Source organism: Lissotriton vulgaris, chromosome 4_1 (assembly GCF_964263255.1).
Source record: "Lissotriton vulgaris chromosome 4_1, aLisVul1.2, whole genome shotgun sequence".
Taxonomy (NCBI): Eukaryota; Metazoa; Chordata; class Amphibia; order Caudata; family Salamandridae; genus Lissotriton; species Lissotriton vulgaris.
The window spans coordinates 404,545,990-404,569,444 of record NC_141691.1 but is presented as its reverse complement, the minus strand read 5'-3'; the positions used below and the strand labels follow the sequence as shown (position 1 = coordinate 404,569,444).

Sequence of the window (23,455 nt, the reverse complement as noted above, 5' to 3'; positions counted from 1 at the left end):
CAGAAGCGTCACCCCTCCCCTCAGGGCTTTGAGACCTTAACGGGTAAGTAGTGCGCTTTACAAGTTAACTGATTGATTGATTGATTGATACATAATACTAAGTAATGATAACATAACACAGTACCTCTGCTCAAGTTTGAAAAGAGGCCTAAACAATCAAATTAAACTCTCCAAAATAATGTGCTGGTTCTCGGGGTCAAAACATCCTTCCCCTCACCCTTCCTGAATTGGTGCATCTGTTCACAGTTTTGCGAAAGTCCACTTTTTTTAAAGCACCAGCAGTACCGGTCAAATGCTTGTTAGTCGCTACTTACATTATTAGACATGTGCAATTACTGTATTAAAACGGTTTAAAAATGGAGGAAAAAAATCTAAATGATCTAAAAACGTGTAGCTTTGTGTTCATGATGTTGTTTTTTATGCCTAGCTCCTCGATGGTGCTATAATATGAACATTAAGGATGGCAATGCAGTCTGCTACTCTCCTCGAGGACCTAACTATCGCAGCACCCTGGGGACCCGCTGCCACTTGACTTGTGACCATGGATTCCGACTGATTGGACAAAAAACGGTGCAGTGTCTGCAAAGCCGCCGATGGTCTGGGAGTGCCTACTGCCGAAGTAAGTCTGAGATTGAGAAGGTTTGAGTGCTTAGTGCAAGTAATAAGTAAAAGGACCCATCCGGAGAATGATGTCACAATAGGTCTCAAAACCCAAGCACACACCATCAAACAAAGGAAGATTCTAGAATTGGTGATTATTAGCGATGCAAATATGTTCTGTACTGTGGGTGGCCCTCAACAAACAGGTTGAAGTGGCTGCAAGTCTAGCATTCTGTTGTATCCAAAGAATGACAGGAGAAGGAGGTAAACTTAAGGATTAAGTTTAATCAGGAATCTCAAGTACAGCAGTAGATCTATCAGAGTGCACATCCAACAAGCTCCAGTCTTCAACTGAAGACCAGGAGTAGAACATTCTACAATAACCTAGCAACCCAGGTGTTCGGATGCAAATACATGAAACAGCATGAGAAACATAGGATATAACACACCTCCTTCCCCACAATTACAAAACCCAAAACATATTAAAATAAACAAAGCGAGAGAAAACAAAAGAGGAAACAATAATTTTACAATTGAACAACATGTCAAGTAATGTAATCATTCAAATATTTAGGTGTAAACTTAATTCTAGATGAATATGAACAGGATGCAGAGACCTCAGAAGGAACTGAGGCAAGTTCAGCTACATCTAAGGAAGTTGTGTTATTATCATCAGAATTCGTCAAAGCAGTAGATTGAAGAAACTCTTCCTCATGAACATTAGAATTACACGAAGGAAGGTTATGAGGAGAAAAAATGTTAGAGTCAACTGCATTGGGGATAACGTTTGAACCTGAAACATCATTAGGAGCAATGTCCGAACCCTTCACTTTTGAAACGGCCCTTTTACTCCACCACTTACCACCAGTAACCTTAACAGCATGTTTGCTGATTTGAACAATAGTTGTCTCCGGATAAAACTTTGAACCTTTGGCCTTACATGGTCTTCGGATTCTAACTTTGTCACCAACGTTTAACGAAATTTCTTTCACATGTTTATCCAGATCATACCTGATTTTGGACTTGAGCTGAGCAGATACAACCTTATCTTTGACAAGATCAAGATCAACAACATCTTTACCTTGAGAAGTTTTGCTAACAACCCAACCAGGGGATAATTCATTAAATGATTATCTCCCTCTTAACAAGAGGAAAGGTGTCACCCCAGTGGTTGAGTGTGGTGTGTTGTTGTACGACCAAACTCTGTCACAGACAACATCCTGAACACACAGGCCAGATGAAATAGCTAATTGGACTGCGTCCTTCAGGACACGATTCGCTCTCTCCACTAAACCGTTGCCCTGTGGAGAGTACAAAGCAGTGGTAAGGTGTTTAATGGCAAAATTATCCAAAAAACTATTCATCTCATGAGATACAAATTGAACCCCATTATCCGATACTAAGAACTTGGGAATTCCTTTGGACTGGAAAAGCTTTTTAAGGCATTTTAGGACATTATGGGTATTAGGTTCTTTTAAAAACTCACAGGCAACCCACTTGGAGTGATAGTCTACAATAGTAAGTATAAATCTAAAACCCTGGTTTAAACCACCAATAGGCCCTAGAAAATCCATACCTAATTTCTCCCATGGACTGTCAGGGAGAGCAACAGGACACAAGGGTTTGTTAACAGTCCGCAATGATTTCTCAGCATGAGAACACTCGCTACAGCCATTCAAAAAGGTATCTACACAGATGTCCATCCCTGGCCACCAATAATGAAGTCTCAATCTCTTTTTTGTGCTTGTGATCCCACCATGAACTTTGTGAGCAATGTCAATAATCTTATCTCGAATAGAAAGAGGAGGAATGAGGGAAACACCTCTTAAAAGGAAATCACCCTCCAAACTTAATTCATCTCTGACTTTGGAAAAAGGAAGAAGATCCTTATCAATAAGATTTTCCCTTGGCCAACCTTCAGCAATGTACTTTTTTAATGAATGAAAAGAAAAATCCTGCAAAGACTCTTTAATCCAATCGGACTCAGAAACCACATCCTTTGCTAGAACTAGTCCATCCAGAAGGTTGACTACTACTTCTTTGTCATCAAGAATAGGAGAAAACCTCAAAGAACTTGAAGGACACCTGGACAAGAAGTCTGCCGTGAAGTTCTTCCCACCAGGGATATGCCTCATAATGAAATTGAAGTCATAAAGTTTTGAAAGAAGACGACTTAATCTTGGGCTAGCATTCCTTAAACCTTTGTTATTCCAAATAAAAATCAATGGTTTATGATCTGAAACCAACACAAATTCGCGACCCCAAACATACGTAGAAAAATGTCTAACTCCCCAAACGCAAGCTAAGGCTTCTTTTTCAATGGTACTATAATTTCTTTCCGAAGAGGAAAGTTGACGGGATGCGAAGGCAACAACATTTTCAATCCCACCATCAGCTTGACTCAGTACAGCACCTAAACCGGAATTAATAGCATCCACTGTAATAAAAGACAGAGAGTTTTCATCAAAGGGCTTGAGAGCTGGAGCATGTATAATTAAATCCTTTAAAGAGTCAAAAGCTACTTTATGCATTTCATCGTGACCTCAAAGGCTCACTAACATGTGCAAAATTCTGAACGAATCTCGAATAAAATTCACTTAAACCCAAAAATGATCTTAATTGATCTTTGTTAATGGGCTGAGCACAACCACGAATGCCTTGCAAAAGATCATGTTTTGGAGCAATGCCTTTATGGGAGATGGTATGACCAAGATATTCAACCTCACTAAGGAGAAATTTACATTTCTGTTTTTTAACAGTCATACCATGGTCACTTAAGATACCAATAACTTGATCAAGTTTGACAAGATGTTCTTCCACAGTGTTAGTAGAGATCAAGATGTCATCCTGATAGGCTAAAATATCACTAACTTCTCCAAACAACTGAAATATTAGTTTCTGAAAAACTGATGCCGCTGAGGCAAGACCAAAAGGTAACCTTAGATATCTATAAAGACCAAAAGGGGTGTTGAAAGCAGTCAGGTCTCTGGACTCTTCACATAACTCTATCTGATGATAAGCTGCTCGTAGGTCTATGGTAGAGAAAACCTTTGTACCTCTTAATTGAGCCAACATATCTTGAATACGCGGGAGAGGAAAACAATCCACCTGAATATTTTTGTTCAGAGCTCTAAGGTCTACACATAGCCTGAGCTCATCACAGTTCTTCTTAAGTGCGACTACGATTGGAGAAACCCACAGCGAAGAGTTGATATTTTCAATGACTCCCTCTTTACTCAGCTGTTGAAGATGAGTCTTCAGTCTTTCCATAATGCTCAGTGGAACATGTCTTACCTTATGGATTACTGGAACAGCTTCAGGCTTCAAAATAATTTTATGTTCGAAGCCTTTAACTGAACCAAGATTATCAGAAAAAACATTGTTGTATTTATTTATGATACTTTCAAGGGATAGTTCCTCGGTAACCAGAGCATTGATTGTGGAAGAACGGTCTAAAGAAATGGGGTTTCTAGTACCAGGTCTTAAAATTAATGGAAATTTACCTTGATCTCTCCAACCTAAAACATTATAACCCTTTTTAGATACATAAATTTTAGCTTGAATGGATCGGTCTTCAAAGGTTAAAAAGTCGTTGAAGAAGCCCATTAAATCAATGACTTTGCCATTAAATGCAACAGTGCGTATATCAGGAGGTAAAAGTAAATTTTCGTCCCAATGTTTAAGAAATAGAAAATCTGCAATGATGGTGATGGGAGATACCGAATCTACAGTGACCTTAACAAGAATCTCACCAATTTTCAAATCACATACCGGATCATAGATAGAAGGATCTTCATGATCATCTATCATGTCCACAGACAACAATATTTTTTTTACAATCTGTTCTTCACTTACATTGGAATTATCAGAATCAGAGACTTCAAGGTACATTGTCTTGGACTTGAACTTGCAAACTGCGGCAAAATGACCAATCTTTTTACAATTAGTACATTGCTTTTTTACAGCTGGACAACAAGTTGAATTGGCAAGGTGTATTTTTGATCCACATCTATAGCAAATGGGAGGTTTATCAGACTTTTTCCACTCAAGTTTAGGTGACTGAATACGTTGAGAATTATTTTTTAAAGAAGTAGATTTCACTAAATCTACATGTGTAGGTTTATTATTGCCTAATTCTTTAGAAGCAAAAGCAGATCTTTCTATTCCCCTGGCTAATTCTAAAGTTTCTTGCAAAGAAGGATTACGACAACATAAAATTCTTTCCTGAACTTTGTTGTTAAAGCAATTCACAACAATTTGATCCCTGAGATATTGATCAATAGGGCCTTCAAATTCACAAGTTGCAGCCAAAATTCTTAATTCAGCTAAAAATATATACATTTTTTCATATTCCCTTTGTTTACGTGTGTAAAATCTATGTCTTTCTACAATTACACTTGGTTCGTCCTTAAAATATTTTTCTAAACGAGCAATAGCCTCAGTGTACTCATTCCAATCATCTGAAGGAGGTCTAATAACAGGGGGTTGATGATCAAAAATTCTTTGACCTTCAGCACCTAAGGCACTATATAACATAGCATTTTTCTGGCAGCAGAAAATTTCACAGCATCAATGGCAATTATGTAGCTATTAAAGGCTTTAAACCAATGTGACCATTTTATTTTTGGTGTACCTGGTTCTGGTAGAAAGGAAGATGGAAGAACCGCAGTTTGTTGAGCCATCCTGAATTAATAAAATAACAGCATATGAATATAAAAAGAAAGAATGTAATTAAAATAGACTTAACAAAATATAACTTTAGTTAAAATTATTAGTTGAAATAGTTGTCTGTAGTAAATATGCAATATTAACTGTGTGTATCAGCGTTAATGATACACATTGTAGTAAATAAGCAGTGTTAACTGTGTGTATCAGCGTAAATGATACGCGTTGTAGTAAATCTGGAATATGAGCTGTGTGTATTAGCGTTAATGATACACGTTGTAGTAAATATATAGTATCAGCTGTGTGTATCAGCGTGGATGACACACGTTGTATTAAGTATGCAGCGACAGCTGTGTGTGTCAGCGTAGAAGACACACGAGTAAGTTTACCAGTAGCCAGTGTAGATGAGACACGTTGTATTAAGTATGCAGCGTCAGTTGTGTGTGTCAGCGTAGAAGACACACGAGTAAGTTTACAAGTAGCCAGTCTTATAGTTAAAATCGATAAACAAAATAAAAGAATATTAAAATACCTTTTAGTCAGAAATAATGTTGATGTTCGTAACGACGCGTTGAAGATCGTGACAACACGTTGCGACTATGGTAACTAAGCAACCGCAAAATGGCCGCTACGTTGTGCGTGATGATGTAGGTCCAAACGTCAACTCGAGATGACGTGCTTTGTTGTAGAAACGGCTGATGGACGCCGAAGGAAAAGAAATGCAGCGCGCGTCGTTCTCGTGCTGCTCAAACCGCCAGAGGAAGGAGAATGGCGATTTTCGAACAGTGAGAATTCTAAATAGGTAGAAGGCAATATACAGATTAATTTAAATTTGTCAAATTGATGAAAAAAGTGAGAAATAAAAATGGGAAAAAATGTATAGCGCTTCCAGCAAAGTTCAGTAGAATTAAATGAAAACAGTGAAAGAGGGTCTGCCGCAGGTGCAATCAAAGGCACAGTTAGATTAACAGCCGCTGAGTATAGGTGAAGAAAGTTAGAATATGAAGTAAGATGAGTTGAAAAATAATTAAAGAACTGGCACTGGTGCAATCAGAGCACAGTAGGAAGAAATAAGCAGGCGCTGGTGAAATCAAATCACAAAAGGTGTAAGCAGCTTATTTTAACAGAAGTCACAGTTATTTTTACTGGCTGTTGTAAGGTTTATAAGAAGTAAAACCACATCGGAGTGATAACTGGAACAGTATATAAATTAATGGGCAGCCGCTGGTGCAATCAAGACACAATGAGAAATACAGGCGCTGGTGCTATCAAATCACAGGTTATAAGACAAATGGCTTACTTTTAGATGAAGTCAATGTTGTTTCTTGAAGACATTCAATTTGAAGCAGGTTGATAGAAGATTTGAATTCATGGAGGAAGGTAAAAATTGAAAAAAATTAATGATGAGCGCTGAAGTCTGATGAGATCTGTATAAAAATTAAAATTTTGGGCGTAGGTTCGTAGATAATGCTGACTTGACCACCTCGTCGCCAATTTATGTTGTATCCAAGGAATGACAGGAGAAGGAGGTAAACTTAAGGATTAAGTTTAATCAGGAATCTCAAGTACAGCATTAGATCTATCAGAGTGCACATCCAACAAGCTCCAGTCTTCAACTGAAGACCAGGAGTAGAACATTCTACAATAACCTAGTGTGAAAGTTGAAGAAGTTGATGTACATAGACAGCATTCATTCCCCTTCTTCTCCCACTCCTCTCCCTGTGAGCGCCATGAATACCGTAAACTATTGACCGTATCACTCTGTCAGAAAAAGCCCCTACCCCTGTGCATGTGTACAGCCAGTTTAGGCACCATGGCCTTTTTACCCATTAGGATCTCTGGTTTCCCTCCTGCGCGTATCTTAACCCCCCCCCCCTCTCTCATGCATAGACCATGAAGCCCTCTCCCTCTGCGCGACCCCGCTGTGAAAGGCAACTCTCCCCCTTGACTCGCACAAAACCCCCCCTATTCCTTCTTGGAGAGGCATCCTTCGCCTTAGCTAACGTAGCCCTCCCCAGCTGCACCTGACTGCCCCCGCTCTCTCATGTACGGGTCATAAGATCTCTCTCGCTCTCTGTGTGACTCTGTCCTTGTGTCCACCCTGGCTACCCCTCCCTTCTCCTCACGTGGGCAAGTCATAAACCTTCTTCTTCTGCAAGACCCTGTCCTTGAGAGTCACGGCCGCGCCTGACCAACACCTCCTTCCCTTCCATGAATGCCCCTCTGTTGACAAGCCTTCCCTCCGCGCTCGATTGTCCACGCGGCATGAATACCACTCCTTTGATGACCCTTTCCCCCGAGTCCGGCTGACCACACATGTCCGAGGCCATCGCCTGGGCCAGGAGATACCATTTACTGCCCTTATTGTATGAAGTCACTCCTCTTCAAAGGATCCTCTATTGGTCTTAACCACCCCACCCCCTGGGCTATGATCAGGCGTACACATCCTACGAAACACTCAGCTGCGTGATTGCCCTCCCCTCTTATCAGCAGGTCAAGGGTCCCCATTGTGAATGTATGTGGGTAGGATCACCACGAGGATTATAGGTTCACCACGAGGATTAAAGGGATGTCTTTCTTTTGCGTCATACAGTCCTGATTGTGTTATCAAGTGTTCTGTAGGGTATAAAAGCAAGAGTCTCAGCTCACTTGTTAGAGCACCTCCCGAAAGACACTGTGTTTCGTGTCCGAAATGACTGGCTCTCCTCATGAGAAATAAACTCTGTTCTTGATTCCTGCTTCCAGCGCCCGTCTCTTTATTTTGGTAACTATTCAACATGGGAACTAAGAGGCGGTTTGCGCCAGCGGCCTGGGTATCGATAGGATTACGGGCTCGTTTTCCACAATTGGCGTCCCAACGCGGGGCCCATCAGTGACATGGGGTTCGGTAAGAGAGATCCAGACGAAGAAGTGAACATCTAAATGATCGGGGCATGCCTGCCTTGAGAGGGCCCTCGCCCGGCGGCCGATCGACAGAACTTCACCAATTCTGAACGGACCTCTCTTGAAGTGACCTATTGTCCTGACTGGAATCCCACAGGAATGCTACATGGAGTAAGAGAACGAATGGGCGCTGGAGGAGGAAGTCGAAGAACTGTCCGTATGGTCCGGTCCGGGTAAGATTAAGTAGGGCGTTTTTACGCCTGATTGGTAGGGTGGTTCTATCCACCTGATTGATTGATTGTTTGTATTGAAAATCGGTATTTGTATACCGAAATTGTTGGTATTGGTTCATTTAGCTTTGAGGGCTACTTGACATATTGGTTCTCTTCTGAGAACGAGACATTCTCTGTTTTCAAACAGCGGCGAATAGGAACGTTGTCCCTCTTTGCAGATAGAGAAGGGTAGGTAAATGCAGACTTTTGTCCCCGGTATTAATCCGTCATGCCTACTTTTCTCCCCACTGAATTGTTTGAAGTCGATTAATAATCGATTGTTGTTCTTTGAGAATTGTTTGAAGTCGATTAATAATCGATTGTTGTTCTTTGAGATCTTCCCTGTCTACAAACTGAGACGAGTAGAAATATTCTGTCTTCCTTTTTGGATAGCGAAGGGCAGGTAATGCAGACATTTGTCCCCGTTGTAATCGGTCATGCCTGTTTTTCTCCCCACTGATTGGTTGGTTGCCGGGACATTGTTGTTCCAGGAATTGTTTCGTTTGAGGTATTTTCTGCCTGCAAACAACGTGGAATAGAAATATTCTATCTGGTCTTTGCAAGTAGTAAAGGGTAGGTTATGCCCCTTTGTGAATTCGTCAGTCCTACCCACTCCCCACTGTTTGGGGGGTAGCTCGCATGGTCCGCCCAGGAGACTACCCTTATGGAGGACATATGCTCCCCGCTCATGGGCCATTTAGTGGAGGTAGACCATCTGGTCCGTCCAGGAGGCTACCCTAGTAAATGGAAGTACATCGCTCGGTCTGTCCAGGATGATACCCTAATGAAGGAATATATGTTCCCCTTTTGATCGATAATCTCGTTCCACCCCGGACCATTTATTGGAGGGAACTCGTCTGGTCCGTCCAGAAGTACCCCCTAGTGAAAAGGACACATAAAAATATGAAGTGATCACCGTTCCCTACTAACAGAAAGCTTTAGCTCGAAGCACGCTAAGGAAGAGAAAGAAAAATAGAAAAAGAAATCAGGCTAAGTCAGTAACCCCCTGATGAGCTTTTGACTTCACTAAAAATAAGAAACATTAGAAATAGTTCGTAACAAGAAATATAAAATGGCGAAAAGTTTGGCAGAAAAAATAGCCACGAGGTAGCTAGGCTTCACTGCCTGCTCCTGCTCCCAACATGCCTGCCTCATTGCCCGCCACGCCCAAATAACGGTCACATGAAATAGAAACAATCCAATAGGTACCTACCCTCATTCCGGAAGCTCCCAAAGTGCAACAGGTCCGCGGTTACGCCCATCCGGAAGGCGAGGCCTCGAGGCACGAGGGGCCCGCCTGACCACGGTCGGGAGGAGATGATGTTGGGCAGGCGGTCCAAAGAATGGCAGAGTCCTCTCCTTCTCTCCTCTTCCGCTGCCCTGCAGGCCACGGGGGGGGGGCTGTCTTGCCTCAGCCACCGACCACCCCCCCCCTTCTGTCTCTCGCCTGGTCCGACCCACGAAGAAGGCCGAAGGCGAGAATGGCGGCGAATCAAGTAGTCCCGCCACATGTCAAATTCCTGGATAGTTACAGGTAGTGCCGCCACATGTCGACGCCTGGACAGTTCCAGATAGTCCCGCCACATGTCAAGAGAAAAGGGGGGGCTGTCTTGCCTCAGCCGCCGACCACCCCCCCCATCTTCAATAGCCAGCACGGCCAATATCGAGACGACGGAGCCGAGTAACGGCGCGGGGTCGCTGGAAGGGGGAGGTGACGCAAACGAGCCTCCCCCACCTCCCTCCAGGTGGAGGCTTCCAGCGACACCCCAATGCTCTTACTTAAAGAGGGTCAACATCATAAAGCGGTCCTCTGCCCAGGACGGGCACACGCTCCATGCCTTCTCCCCTCAACCTTGAAGATTCTATAAGAGCCGGGGGGCACCCCGATCCCTCCGCATGGGTGCCCCCGCCCCCTTCACTGGGAACCACGACACCGGTGCAACTCCTGCCGGCACCAGCCTCGGATTGGAAATGGCTAAAATGAAGCCACGGCACGGACTTGTTCAGTTCCGGAGGAACGCCAGGATGACCCGGTAGGAAAATTGTTGCCGCCCTTCCCACTCTTTGACTCATGGTCCATATTTGCTAAACTGTTAACCACATAGCACAAAACTTTTTGAACTACCAACGGAAAGTTCTGGGCCAACCACGCGAGACTAGAGACTTTCTGACTGTGCTGGAACTTGCCTGACTCCACCTAAAATGGCGCCGCCACAAAATGAAACATATGTTGAATAAACTTTGTTGCACCCAGGTTGCGCAGCTTGTTGTCCCGAGATCTATGTGCAGTTTTTGGATAATGAAAGTAGATATGAAGGGCGTTGAGTATGTGCTTGGATAATGAATTGACTTGGGGTGGGTACTGATTATGATTTGGAAAATGAATTGGTGTAACTTAGATAACGGATGAGTATTGGATAAATGAATTTTTGAATTAATTAAAAATGAATTCTTGACATGCATCATGTTTGCTCTGTAAGGAAATTTTAATACGATTTTATTTGCACTGCTGCACTTTATGCAATGAACTGCCACCAATTTCGTTTATTAAAAGTATTTTGAAGAAGAAAGCATGGTCGTAGCAGTTGCATTAATGAGTTTTGGATGCCTTACTACTGTGAGCGAAGAGTAAGTATGATGAAGGATGAAGATCAAAAGGGACCAGATATTTAGCAGCTACCTTATGTGCCACAAGCAGCCGGAAAAGTGTTTCAGATAACCCTTTAAATGACACCACAGAAAATGCCACCTGACCGTCACCCTTGCACCCGATAAAGAGGGTTACGACCAAGTAGCTCATGTAGATACTCAGATCGTCAATGATTATCTATCTGACACCACTGGTCCCTCTGGGCTGAAATGCCGAGATGGCAAGGGAATGCAGTACGAGGAGATAGGGCGAGTATATGGTAGGTAGAAACATTTTCGAACTACTGCATGATGATGTGCTTTGAATGCTGCCCCCCCACCCCTTCTTTTCCTCCCTTCTGCAGGTCACGTCAGAACGTCGGCTGAGGTGTGGAAGAGCGACGGTTGGACCACCGACGAAAAAGGGAAGGGGGGAATATGTGTTTAGTCACTATAACGATAAATTTTTAAAAGACGTAGGCTTAACATGACTGTTCCTCCTTAGGACATAGCGACTGAGAGGATGGACTGACATAGAAACTGGACAGGTACTGAATGACGAAAAATTGACTAGAAATGACGTATTAAATAATGTAACTGGACGTTTGACTAGGTAGGGAAAGGACAAAGAAAAATTATACAGGTAAGGGTTGCCACGGCACCACCCGTCTAGGAAGTTAGAAATGTTGCTGATGTTCAAAATGCACTACCCCCTTTCTCACACTCTTATAGATATAGCCAAGCTGTCCGACTGTTCTCCCGATCAATACTTGCCGTTGCCTCAGCCTGGAGAACTTCCCACCACAGGAGGGAACAGAAAAATGGCTTAAGATCCAACCATGGGTAACTAGCACGACCAGGTTAATTACTGATCGACCAGTCGAGGTGTGAGTATTGGTAATTGGGAACGCTCGCAGGCGTGACAAGCGAGAAGGGAAAGGGGGGAAGGGTAGAAAGAGCAAGCACGTAGATAAAACAGGATAGTAAAGATACGTAGGATATACATATAAAAACAGATCTTGTAGGCTAACAATTGTTTCCTGTCTTGTCATGAATGTCTTGTATATGTGTAATACATGTGCCGTCTTCCCTGTCTGAGTTTGTGTGTGTATAATGTACGAATTTATGTCTTCCCTCTGTCTGTATCTGTGTGTTACCTGACCTTTGCTGTTCCGTGTCGTGAGCGCACTAAATGACCTATTTTTGTACACGTCTCTCTCTCTCTCTCTCTCTCTCTCTCTCTTTCTCTCTCTCTCTTCCTACATGTCATACGTGTACCGAATGGCTCGTTTAGATTGCGGACGACTCTCACTCTCTATGAGAGTCTCCCTATTCTCTCTCCCTCATTGGTAAAATTGTGCCCCACCGGCACCAGTCCGATTTGATACATATTGAACGCGAAGGTGTTCAGCGAAATTGACCGAAACTAAAATGATTGTATCTCGCCATATTACTGCCTCTCCTTTCTGCAAAAATGAATGAACTTGAATTGGCTGAGAAGGAAAGGACAGGTAAGACGACTAAAGTCCCCCAAATCTGGCCATTTATAGGGGAACTGTATGTCAATGGCACCTTATGTCTGTTCTTCAGAGACGAACGCCAACGTCCAGATTGAACTCCCAACGCCCGGATTGCCCCACCCCCTTTTTGCACCCAAGCGCAAGCGCCCGAAGCATCCCCGCCCCATTTTTCGATAAACCCCAATTGCTGTCCCGAATATAAACTTGATGCACATGAGTAGCTGTTGACCCTCGAGAATACCCTGTTTTGCCTGACTCTCGATAATGGCACCCCCGCCCTGTTCGAAAAGGTTAGCCAGTCCTGATGGGAAATGCTCTGTAAAATGCTGAATATGATGTAATGCACAGTTGATGGGAACATCACTTGACTTATAAATAAGACGATGAATAGACCTACCATGAACCCAGTAGGAATACTGACACATGCACTGCTTGGTAATGGACCTCTGACTGTGACCAATGAGCGTATCTCCCAAATGCGTAGAATTGAGGGAGGAATTCACATGCATAGATATCTTCTTTTGCCATTTCACTGAAACCTTGTCTTGTACCTATTCAAAGATTCACGATCACCGAAGGAGATGGGTCAGAAGTGACGTACAGCCTGGCTGCGGATCTTGGGACTCGTGTGACCTCGACCAAAGGTGGAGCCGCAGAGCAACAGGATACGGGACGAGACCGCAATTTCAACGTGGAAAATGAAAAACGGTGGGCCGCCTCGAAGCCCCCCGCCTGCTAACCCACGTGTGCCTGGAGTCTCCGTCCCCCTTCCTTGAGCCCGACGGATGGGCCTGCCTGCTTGTTATCCTTTGCTCCCTTGGTCCCTTTTGTGTGTCCCAGGAACTCTGACCCAACTCCGCCCTCTCCCCTATCGACTATTTGGACCACACTCACCCTCTTTTCCACGTGACTTTTTGCCAAGGGAAAGAACAGCATCCCACCGGGAATAGGGTGCTGCCATAGAACTGTGGGTGCCGAGCATAAGGCGCCGCCAACCGGATTGTTTAGGGAACAGGACTGTGGTCTAACAGCAGAGGACTGACCGCACCCTGCAACGCGTAAGGATAAGAACCGAGCTGGACCTATAGCTCCACCGCCGGTGCTCAACAGCGCCAACGAAAGTACTCGGACTAGAGCCTACCAGTGATGGCTCACTGACAAAAAGACACTGGGACGAAGAAATATTGTGTATTGAACTGAATTCCGCTCTCAACTACCTGGTCAAAACTGTTCATTGGTCACATTTTTTTAAGTCGGAAAGATTTTTGCTATGTAGTGCGTTTAAATTGTTAGGAACACAAAGAAAAGCAATTTTCTATGTACTGCATTCTGCCCATCACCTTAACTGTCTATGATTGTACGCCAAAATGTTAGTATCGACAAAATGCTAATTTATCAACGATGCCTGTCTACCTGTAAACCCATCAATTGCAAATATGACTGCTGCTATGTAAAAAGGGGCGACTGTGAAAGTTGAAGAAGTTGATGTACATAGACAGCATTCATTCCCCTTCTTCTCCCACTCCTCTCCCTGTGAGCGCCATGAATACCGTAAACTATTGACCGTATCACTCTGTCAGAAAAAGCCCCTACCCCTGTGCATGTGTACAGCCAGTTTAGGCACCATGGCCTTTTTACCCATTAGGATCTCTGGTTTCCCTCCTGCGCGTATCTTAACCCCCCCCGCCCCTCTCTCATGCATAGACCATGAAGCCCTCTCCCTCTGCGCGACCCCGCTGTGAAAGGCAACTCTCCCCCTTGACTCGCACAAAACCCCCCCCTATTCCTTCTTGGAGAGGCATCCTTCGCCTTAGCTAACGTAGCCCTCCCCAGCTGCACCTGACTGCCCCCGCTCTCTCATGTACGGGTCATAAGATCTCTCTCGCTCTCTGTGTGACTCTGTCCTTGTGTCCACCCTGGCTACCCCTCCCTTCTCCTCACGTGGGCAAGTCATAAACCTTCTTCTTCTGCAAGACCCTGTCCTTGAGAGTCACGGCCGCGCCTGACCAACACCTCCTTCCCTTCCATGAATGCCCCTCTGTTGACAAGCCTTCCCTCCGCGCTCGATTGTCCACGCGGCATGAATACCACTCCTTTGATGACCCTTTCCCCCGAGTCCGGCTGACCACACATGTCCGAGGCCATCGCCTGGGCCAGGAGATACCATTTACTGCCCTTATTGTATGAAGTCACTCCTCTTCAAAGGATCCTCTATTGGTCTTAGCCACCCCACCCCCTGGGCTATGATCAGGCGTACACATCCTACGAAACACTCAGCTGCGTGATTGCCCTCCCCTCTTATCAGCAGGTCAAGGGTCCCCATTGTGAATGTATGTGGGTAGGATCACCACGAGGATTATAGGTTCACCACGAGGATTAAAGGGATGTCTTTCTTTTGCGTCATACAGTCCTGATTGTGTTATCAAGTGTTCTGTAGGGTATAAAAGCAAGAGTCTCAGCTCACTTGTTAGAGCACCTCCCGAAAGACACTGTGTTTCGTGTCCGAAATGACTGGCTCTCCTCATGAGAAATAAACTCTGTTCTTGATTCCTGCTTCCAGCGCCCGTCTCTTTATTTTGGTAACTATTCAACATGGGAACTAAGAGGCGGTTTGCGCCAGCGGCCTGGGCATCGATAGGATTACGGGCTCGTTTTCCACACTAGCAACCCAGGTGCTAGGATGCAAATACATGAAACAGCATGAGAAACATAGGATATAACACATTCTGTATATGTGAACGAATATCTTCAGGTGAATACATATACAGTGACAACATGAATTAAGTTATCATTCAGCAATCGTTCATTCAATTAAGTAACAAATGTAAGGCATAATGTCCCTGAAATTCAGAAATGCTCCGTTTCAAGTGTATAGAGCACAATCTTTTCACAACATTAGGTCACAATCCAAGAGACATGGTATTGTGGGTGCTGATACGGGTTGTGCAGACTGGAGAGTAATACAATTTTGAAGTTTGTGCAAATATTTGTTCCCAGACCTATTCACAAAGGTACATTTACAAATATAGATTTCCTCACGTGTAAACGTACTACTACACCAAATAGTAACTTTACACTTTTTTGCATTTCACCATTTTGAAGGGTGCATACTTACATGTATGTGCATATACAAACACCTACTCACAAAAGAGTACGACCATTGCTCTTTATAAAAAGCATTACTAAAGTTACTACTGTCAAAAAGGACCCAAAACAGTACCGGCCTTGGCGTACGTACACCCCGACCCAGGGGCATTCATTCACAGGTACTGCAACACACTCTTGGTAGGGACTAAAAAACTCCCCTTAGAAAATGATGTTAAATAAAATAAAGTGGGCTTCTAAATATTGTGCTTCCCTCCAACAAATTTTCTTCAGACTAATTGCACCAGGCCTATCCTGGGGACACATTGCCTTCTGTGATGCAGGGCATTTCATTATATGTTCAGAGTAGACACAACAGAGTCAGCACAGAGAGCCAGTTCAGTGTTAAAGATATACACATTATGGGTTAACACCACTGTGATGGTGGCGCTTAATGTCTACATAATAATTATGCTTGAGAACTAAAATACACCTATTTCCGTTTAGTTATGTACATTGACCTGAGCAGACAAAAGATGACTCATAGTATTACCTGAAAAAATAGAACATTTGTCCAAAACAAATTAGCACAGAAGGAGCGGCTGTCCTTGACTGAGCCGGCCACACCCAACTCCCAAACTCACTGTGTGCAAACCTGATGGCAGATCCTGGAGATGAAGGCCTGAAGCCAAGCTTGCTTGCAGTCCAGACCCGCCCACACCATGGGTTACCCTTTGAACTCATGTGCTTTAGGTATTCGTCTAGCCCAGTTAACAAATCAGTGGAAGGATTTGTGAGCAACCACTATTGTTTTTGCACTTTCTTCTTAAAACGTAAAGGGGTTGAGCAGGGTTGAAAGGGCATAATAGGTGCAGATAGAGAGAGCAACACAGGAGATTTGACCTTAGGAGCTGTTATCAGGGGATTTATCAAGGTTCCCTGATCCGATTCTCCAAGCCTATAGTAAATATCTGGAGGTGGCAAAAAACAGTTGTTGTGAGGTATCAGACCTCATGAGCCTAGCCCAGCAAAGCGTTATGCCTAGCAGCCTGCAAATAGGGGCGATCCACCTTTTTATTGGAATCAAGTATCCTGGGCCGAAAAACAGAAAGTGATCCTCAGTCTCCGCTGTCATCGGACCAAAAGGACATTCTGCAAAGGAATTCAAGGTCCTATCCCATTTTAATGTGAAGGCTTTAAGAGGAACAGTACCAGATCTAAACATAATGTATAGGTTTCTAGCGTAGCTAGGTCGAATCCTATCTAGGTAGGGCTCAAAGCTGAGGGTACATTTAGGCTGCAGAAATTTTGCAACAAGGCCCTTCTCCTTCTGAGCATTCCAGAGTTTCACCAACATGCACTCCCAAAAGTTATTCTTCACTCTATTTTCTATGTCTTTGCACAACAACGATGGAGTGTGCAGACTTCTTCCATTTTAATGAAAGTGAAAAGAGTTTTAATCCTGCTAAGCCACGGGGTGCGGACCCTTCTGTCTAGCTCAATGAATTTGGTTAGGGCGTCCCGATAAGGGGCTACTTCAGATGTTGTCCAGATTAGTATCCAATACTTCAGCATCTTTAGGGATATTACATCATCAACCTTGTGCAGTGCTATATCAAAGCGGCTATTGACCAAAGGGGGGCCTGTGGGCAGATCTAAGATAGATCTAATAAATGTATTTTCAGCAAGCACAAGTGGAGAGGTATCAGCATTACCGCTAGCTCTACGCCATAGCTAACCCCAGCCAGGCCTGTGGCCCTATAGATTTCAGGCACTGGTGAGACTGCGCTGCCAGGGTAGGCCTTGAACTTCCTCAGGATATCAGTCGCCCTGTGCTGCAGTATGGATTTACTTTTCGCAATCCACGGGCTCCAGGAGCTATTCTCACCTAGTCTGACACCTACACAGAGAGAGTCCTGCAGTGTAAACACAGGCCACAATCGACTCTGCAGACGACCGATTGTTGTGGTAGTTGAGCGTTTTGATTGCTCTTTCGTTCTTGAGGGTATGATTAATTAATGCCCTCATGATTAATTAAAGCCCTCATGTGGTTGCAGCACACTTATGCTCGTCAGTGTCTTTCATAATTATGTACGGTCTCTTTATTAAGTGACTTACCCAGGGCAGTGCTTTGAGGCAACTTTGAGGTTCAGATTGCCCTAACTATTGTGGTAGAACTATATCCTGGAGGGCCATCTACTCCACACGGTATGACTCCAGCTCGGTGGCACATACGTTTACATACATGCTTTGACTTTGGACCACACACCATGGATTTGGATGAATTGTCTGCCTCCTCCATGTCGTCCGATGTGGCAGTACCCCCCGAAAGTATATTCTGCTTTCTCCACATCCATCTCACTAATTTGGTGCCTCCTAACCTGCCTCCTGATGATGATCCTGTCCAAATTGTATGCATATGGTCGAAATGTTGACACATTAACAGTGTACTGTTTTTATTTGATTCTGGAGCATATTACTCTGTGTCAGAGAGTGTATCAACCACCTTTGCATCGTGAAACAGTCACTATTTATATACATAGACTGTATAGCACCAGCACACTTTACGCTCACTTATTTCACTTGGACTGCATTGCTGTGTCGTTTGGGATCACCTTTTGATTTTCAAATTGGCTTTATTATGAAATTGCATTAATTATTTCTGTTATTGAAACTAATGAAAACATTGAACCAATTTGTTGACGGTGAAACTATTTTTTTCCAAGGAAGTAGAGATTCACACTCCCCACTTGAGGGAATACTGTTTTTCCTTATTACTTGATTACCCTGACCCCAGGGTTAATGGGTTGCCCCTTGTTCTTATATATACCTAGCAAAATCAAAGCATTTGACTTGTTCTATGTGGTCACCCTGAACAGCCATCTTGCTTCTAAAGGAACAATGAGGCTTGATCACCATGAATTTAGATTTAGCCCTCTGGTCACAAAGGAAGCAAACTTATTGAAGAGAACCTGCAGCCCCTTGGGAGTTCTGGAAAGTAGGATAGTATTGTCCATGTATATAAGCACAGGGGTGATAATGCTCACAGATTCCAGGGTATCAAGGTTACAATGGGCAAGCCAGTCCACTGGCCGCTGCAGACTGGACTCTCTGCAGCCTCTCAATAACAAACTGAGGAGCTCCCAGATATAGAGAGTTGCAATAGTCCAGCCTGCTCAGCACAATGCTCCTCACCACCAGTGAGCGAAAGCCATGCCTTGTCTTGGTTCTTTTTTGCGAAGTTGCATTTGTCAAGCTGTATTGAGCTACAGTCATTTAGAAGCATTTACGGTGGACAATTGAAGGTCCAGATGGCTTATTCCTTAGAAGGGAAAAATGCAGTATCAATAGGCACATTCCAAAAATGTATGCGCCACACAGCCAGCTGGCTCCGGAAGAACTCCATGCAGTTCAACAGGGATAAAACAGAGGTGCTGTACTGCGCCCCAGCAGGGCTAACCAAGCACCTACCGAGGGAGTTCAGGCTTACTCCGGAGGAGGAGCCAGTGCCCCCGTCTGACACATTAAGAAACCTGGGGGTTTTGCTCGACAAAAACCTACAAATGGAGTCACAGGCCAACAGGACAGCCAGCATGTGCTTTGGTCTCCTACGGATTCTGCGTCGACTCCTCCTGATCCTACCAGACGGCAAGCGCTCACTGGTAGTGAGGAGCATTGTGCTGAGCAGGCTGGACTATTGCAACTCTCTATATCTGGGGGCTCCTCGGTTTGTTATTGAGAGGCTGCAGAGAGTCCAGTCTGCAGCGGCCAAGCTGGCTCTAAAGAGGAATCGCAGTGCTTCATAACCCAAGCTTTACGGGACCTGCACTGGTTGCCGGTCAAAGAGAGGGTATTGTTTAAGTCCTTGTGCTTGGTATTCAAAGCGACACACGACCTAGGCCCAGTCCCATTGCAAGAATGTTTTTCCTGGTACCGGCCACAAAGACCGCTCCGCTCGGCGGGAGCCGGTCTGTTGGAAGTCCCAAGATTCAAGCGGTCCAGGATGGGGGGCAGGGCCTTCCGGGTGGTCGCGGCGCGCCTGTGGAATGAACTTCCTTTGAGTAGGGATTCAGAGGTAGCCTGAAAACCTGACTCTTCCCGACATTTTAGTGTATCCTTGTGCTCACCTCTTTTTCGGATCACTGACATAATATCGAGGGACATAATATCAACTAGCAAAAATATCGGCGAAAAAATATCGACAGACAGAATATCGACTTTGTATCTACAAACAGGTAAGTACAAAAATATTGAGTAAAAAATATTGTTTATAAAAATATAGTTTGTATAAATATCGACTTTATTAAAAACAATGATAAATTAAATTAATATTGAAAATTAATTACTAAAATATACTTAAAAATACTTAAATTACCTTATAATAACTAAATAATTATTTAAAGTTGTAAAAAAAAGGTTTTACAATCATATTTGCTAAAACATATATATATATAGTAGCATAATATAATTAAAAAATATCCAATATTAATACCGTAGGATAGCGGAAGTGTAAAAATGACTATTCCCACTCCAGAGAGTACAACAGTAGATAAGGCATTGGATAGCGTAGAGGTAAAAATTACTATTCCCACTCCAGAGAGTGCAACAGTAGGGAAAGTGTTGGATTGCGTAGGGGTAAAAATTACTATTCCCACTCCAGAGAGTACAACAGTAGAGAAAGGGTTGGATAGCGTAGGGGTAAAAATTACTATTCCCACTCCAGAGAATGCAACAGTAGGGAAAGCTTTGGATAGCGTAGGGGAAAAAATTACTATTCCCACTCCATAGAGTGCAACAGTAGGGAAAGCGTTGGATAGCGTAGGGGTAAAAATGACTATTCCCACTCCAAAGAGTGCAACAATAGGGAAAGCGTTGGATAGCGTAGGGGTAAAAATTACTATTCCCACTACAGAAAGTGCAACAGTAAGTAAGGCGTTGGATAGCGTAGAGGTAAATATTACTATTCCCACTCCAGAGAGTGCAACAGTAGGGAAAGTGTTGGATAGCGTAGGGGTACAAATTACTATTCCCACTCCAGAGAGTGCAACAGTAGGGAAAGCGTTGGATAGTGTAGGAATAAAAATTACTATTCCCACTCCAGAAAGTGCAACAGTAGGTAAGGCGTTGGATAGCATAGAGGAAAAAATTACTATTCCCACTCCAGAGAGTGCAACAGTAGGGAAAGCATTGGATAGCGTAGGGGTACAAATTATTATTCCCACTCCAGAGAGTGCAACAGTAGAGAAAGGGTTGGATAGCGTAGGGGTAAAAATTACTGTTCCCACTCCAGAGAGTGCAACATTAGAGAAAGGGTTGGATAGCGTAGGGGTAAAATTTACTATTCCCACTCCAGAGAGTGCAACAGTAGGGAAAGCGTTGTATAGCGTATGGGGTAAAAATTACTATTCCCACTCCAAAGAGTGCAACAGTAGGGAAAGCGTTGGATAGCGTAGGGGTAAAAATGACTATTCCCACTCCAAAGAGTGCAACAATAGGGAAAGTGTTGGATAGCGTAGGGGTAAAAATTACTATTCCCACTCCAAAGAGTGCAACAATAGGGAAAGCGTTGGATAGCGTAGGGGTCAAAATTACTATTCCCACTCCAGGAAGTGCAACAGTAGGTAAGGCGTTGGATAGCGTAGAGGTAAAAATTACTATTCCCACTCCAGAGAGTGCAACAGTAGGGAAAGCGTTGTATAGCGTATGGGGTAAAAAGTACTATTCCCACTCCAGAGAGTGCAACAGTATGGAAAGCGTTGGATAGCGTAGGGGTAAAAATTACTATTCCCACTCCAGAGAGTGCAACAGTAGGGAAAGCGTTGGATAGCGTAGGGGTAAAAATTACTATTACCGCTCCAGTGAGTGCAACAGTAGGAAAAGTAGATACTTCATATATTATTTAAAAAAAATATATATATTACTATCTATAAAAAATAATTAAAAGTAAATACCAATGTAACATAAATTATGAATTAATTAATTACAAATACTAATTTAAATTAATCATTACAATTAGTTATCTATTAATACTAATTAATTACAAATTAACAATTAAATAATTAGTAATTAAAAAGTTACTTAACAATTAAAATCTAATACCAAAAAAATGAACATATGTAATTAGTTATAATTAAATTACTTCCCACCCTATTACCCTATAAACCCACAACCCACTACAGAAAATAAATTAGTAAAGTTAACATAATTATCAATTAATCAAATTAATAAAATTAATTCTCAATTAAAATGTAATTAATTACCAAATAACAATCATTTAACAATTAATTATAAATAAATAACAACACATAAATTAACATATTTAATTAATTATAATTAAATTACTTCCCACCCTATTCCCCTATAAACCCACAACCCGCTACAGAAATTAAATTAGTTAAATTATCATAATTATCAATTAATCAATTAAATAAAATTAATTGGTAATTAAAATTTAATTAATTACAAAATAAAAGTTAATTAACAATTAATTATAGACAAATACCAATAAATAAATGTATATGTTTAATTAATTATAATTAAATTACTTCCCACCCTATTCCCCTATAAACCCACAACCTGCTACAGAATTAAATTACGCAAAATTTAAATAACATTAAATTAATTAATTAAATTACATTATAACATAAATAAACACTTTTAACACATAAAATACACTACGAAAAATTCGATATTATTAAATGTTCGACATTTTTATTAACCTATATTATGTACTTCGATATTTTGACTATATTTTAAAATTCGATATTACATTACTTACCTTCAAAATGATATTTTTGATGTCTATATTCTGTCCATTCAATATTCTGTCCAGCCTATATTTTGTACTCGATAATATGTCCATTCGATATTTTGTAGTCGATATTTTGTCTGTTTACCCTCTTTTTCATCTGAGGCTGACGGTCTAAAATCGAAAAGCGCCAGGATACCCGCAGGGTGACAGCATGGGCTATATAAAAAACCATATACAATACTACACTATTGATATGTAAGCCAGTGTAGGGGCTAAGACGCACCCTTCCGTAATGCCATTCTTGATTGGGTTTCATGGTGTGATGTCTTGGTCATTATGCTACCTCACCTGGGCACAGGTTTCAGCATGGAGACTGACCAGAATTCTTAATAGGCTAAAAAGAACTTTTTTAGTGAGAGGATTGAGAAGGCAAGCAATTCTCCAGGGGAATCTTTTAAGACCTTTAAAGAGCTGCTGAAGGCTCCGGTTCCCCCAGTGGTTCATGACAACCCGCAGGAGAAATGTGAGGAGCTGGCCGACTTCTTTCACTTGAAAATCGAGAAGATTTTGTCCTCATTGCCAGCGATGTCGCAGAGCGTGGAAATGGACATCAGCTCAACAATAAGTCCGGTTGAGCTGCTCGCGTTCGGCCCCTTCTCAGAGGAGGAGGTCGAAAAAGTCCTGAAAAGGATGAAGAGTGGGTCTCCATGTGACCCGGCGCCCATGAAATTCCTTAAACAGGTGGCAAATGTTCTTTCCACTCCGCTTGCGGATCTTATTAATCTTTTGCTTGCCCAGGGCACAGTGCCTCAAAGGTGGAAATCCGCTGTTGTCAAAGCACTATTGAAGAAACCGGGACTAGATCCATCAAATCTGGCCAACTTCAGGCCCATTTCACTCTTGCCCGGTTTCTCTAAAGTTGCAGAGAAGCTGGTCAACTACCAGCTCTCTCGCCATCTTGAAGACCACCATCTGCTAGGGGACTCCCAGACGGGTTTTCGCCCTGGTCAGGGGACTGATACAGCCTTACTGGCAGTGGTGGAGGAAGCAAG

General features: G+C 42.9%; 1 protein-coding gene across 1 annotated transcript in view; it reads left to right on the top strand.

The window, feature by feature from the left end:
- The window catches only part of SRPX2 (sushi repeat containing protein X-linked 2), a 204,784-nt gene that overhangs the window by 73,462 nt on the left and 107,867 nt on the right, over positions 1 to 23,455 (top strand). The window contains exon 3 of the mRNA XM_086918793.1: positions 428 to 619. Within this exon, the coding sequence (XP_086774919.1) occupies positions 428 to 619 (192 nt within the window). The remainder of the gene's footprint in view (positions 1 to 427; positions 620 to 23,455) is intronic.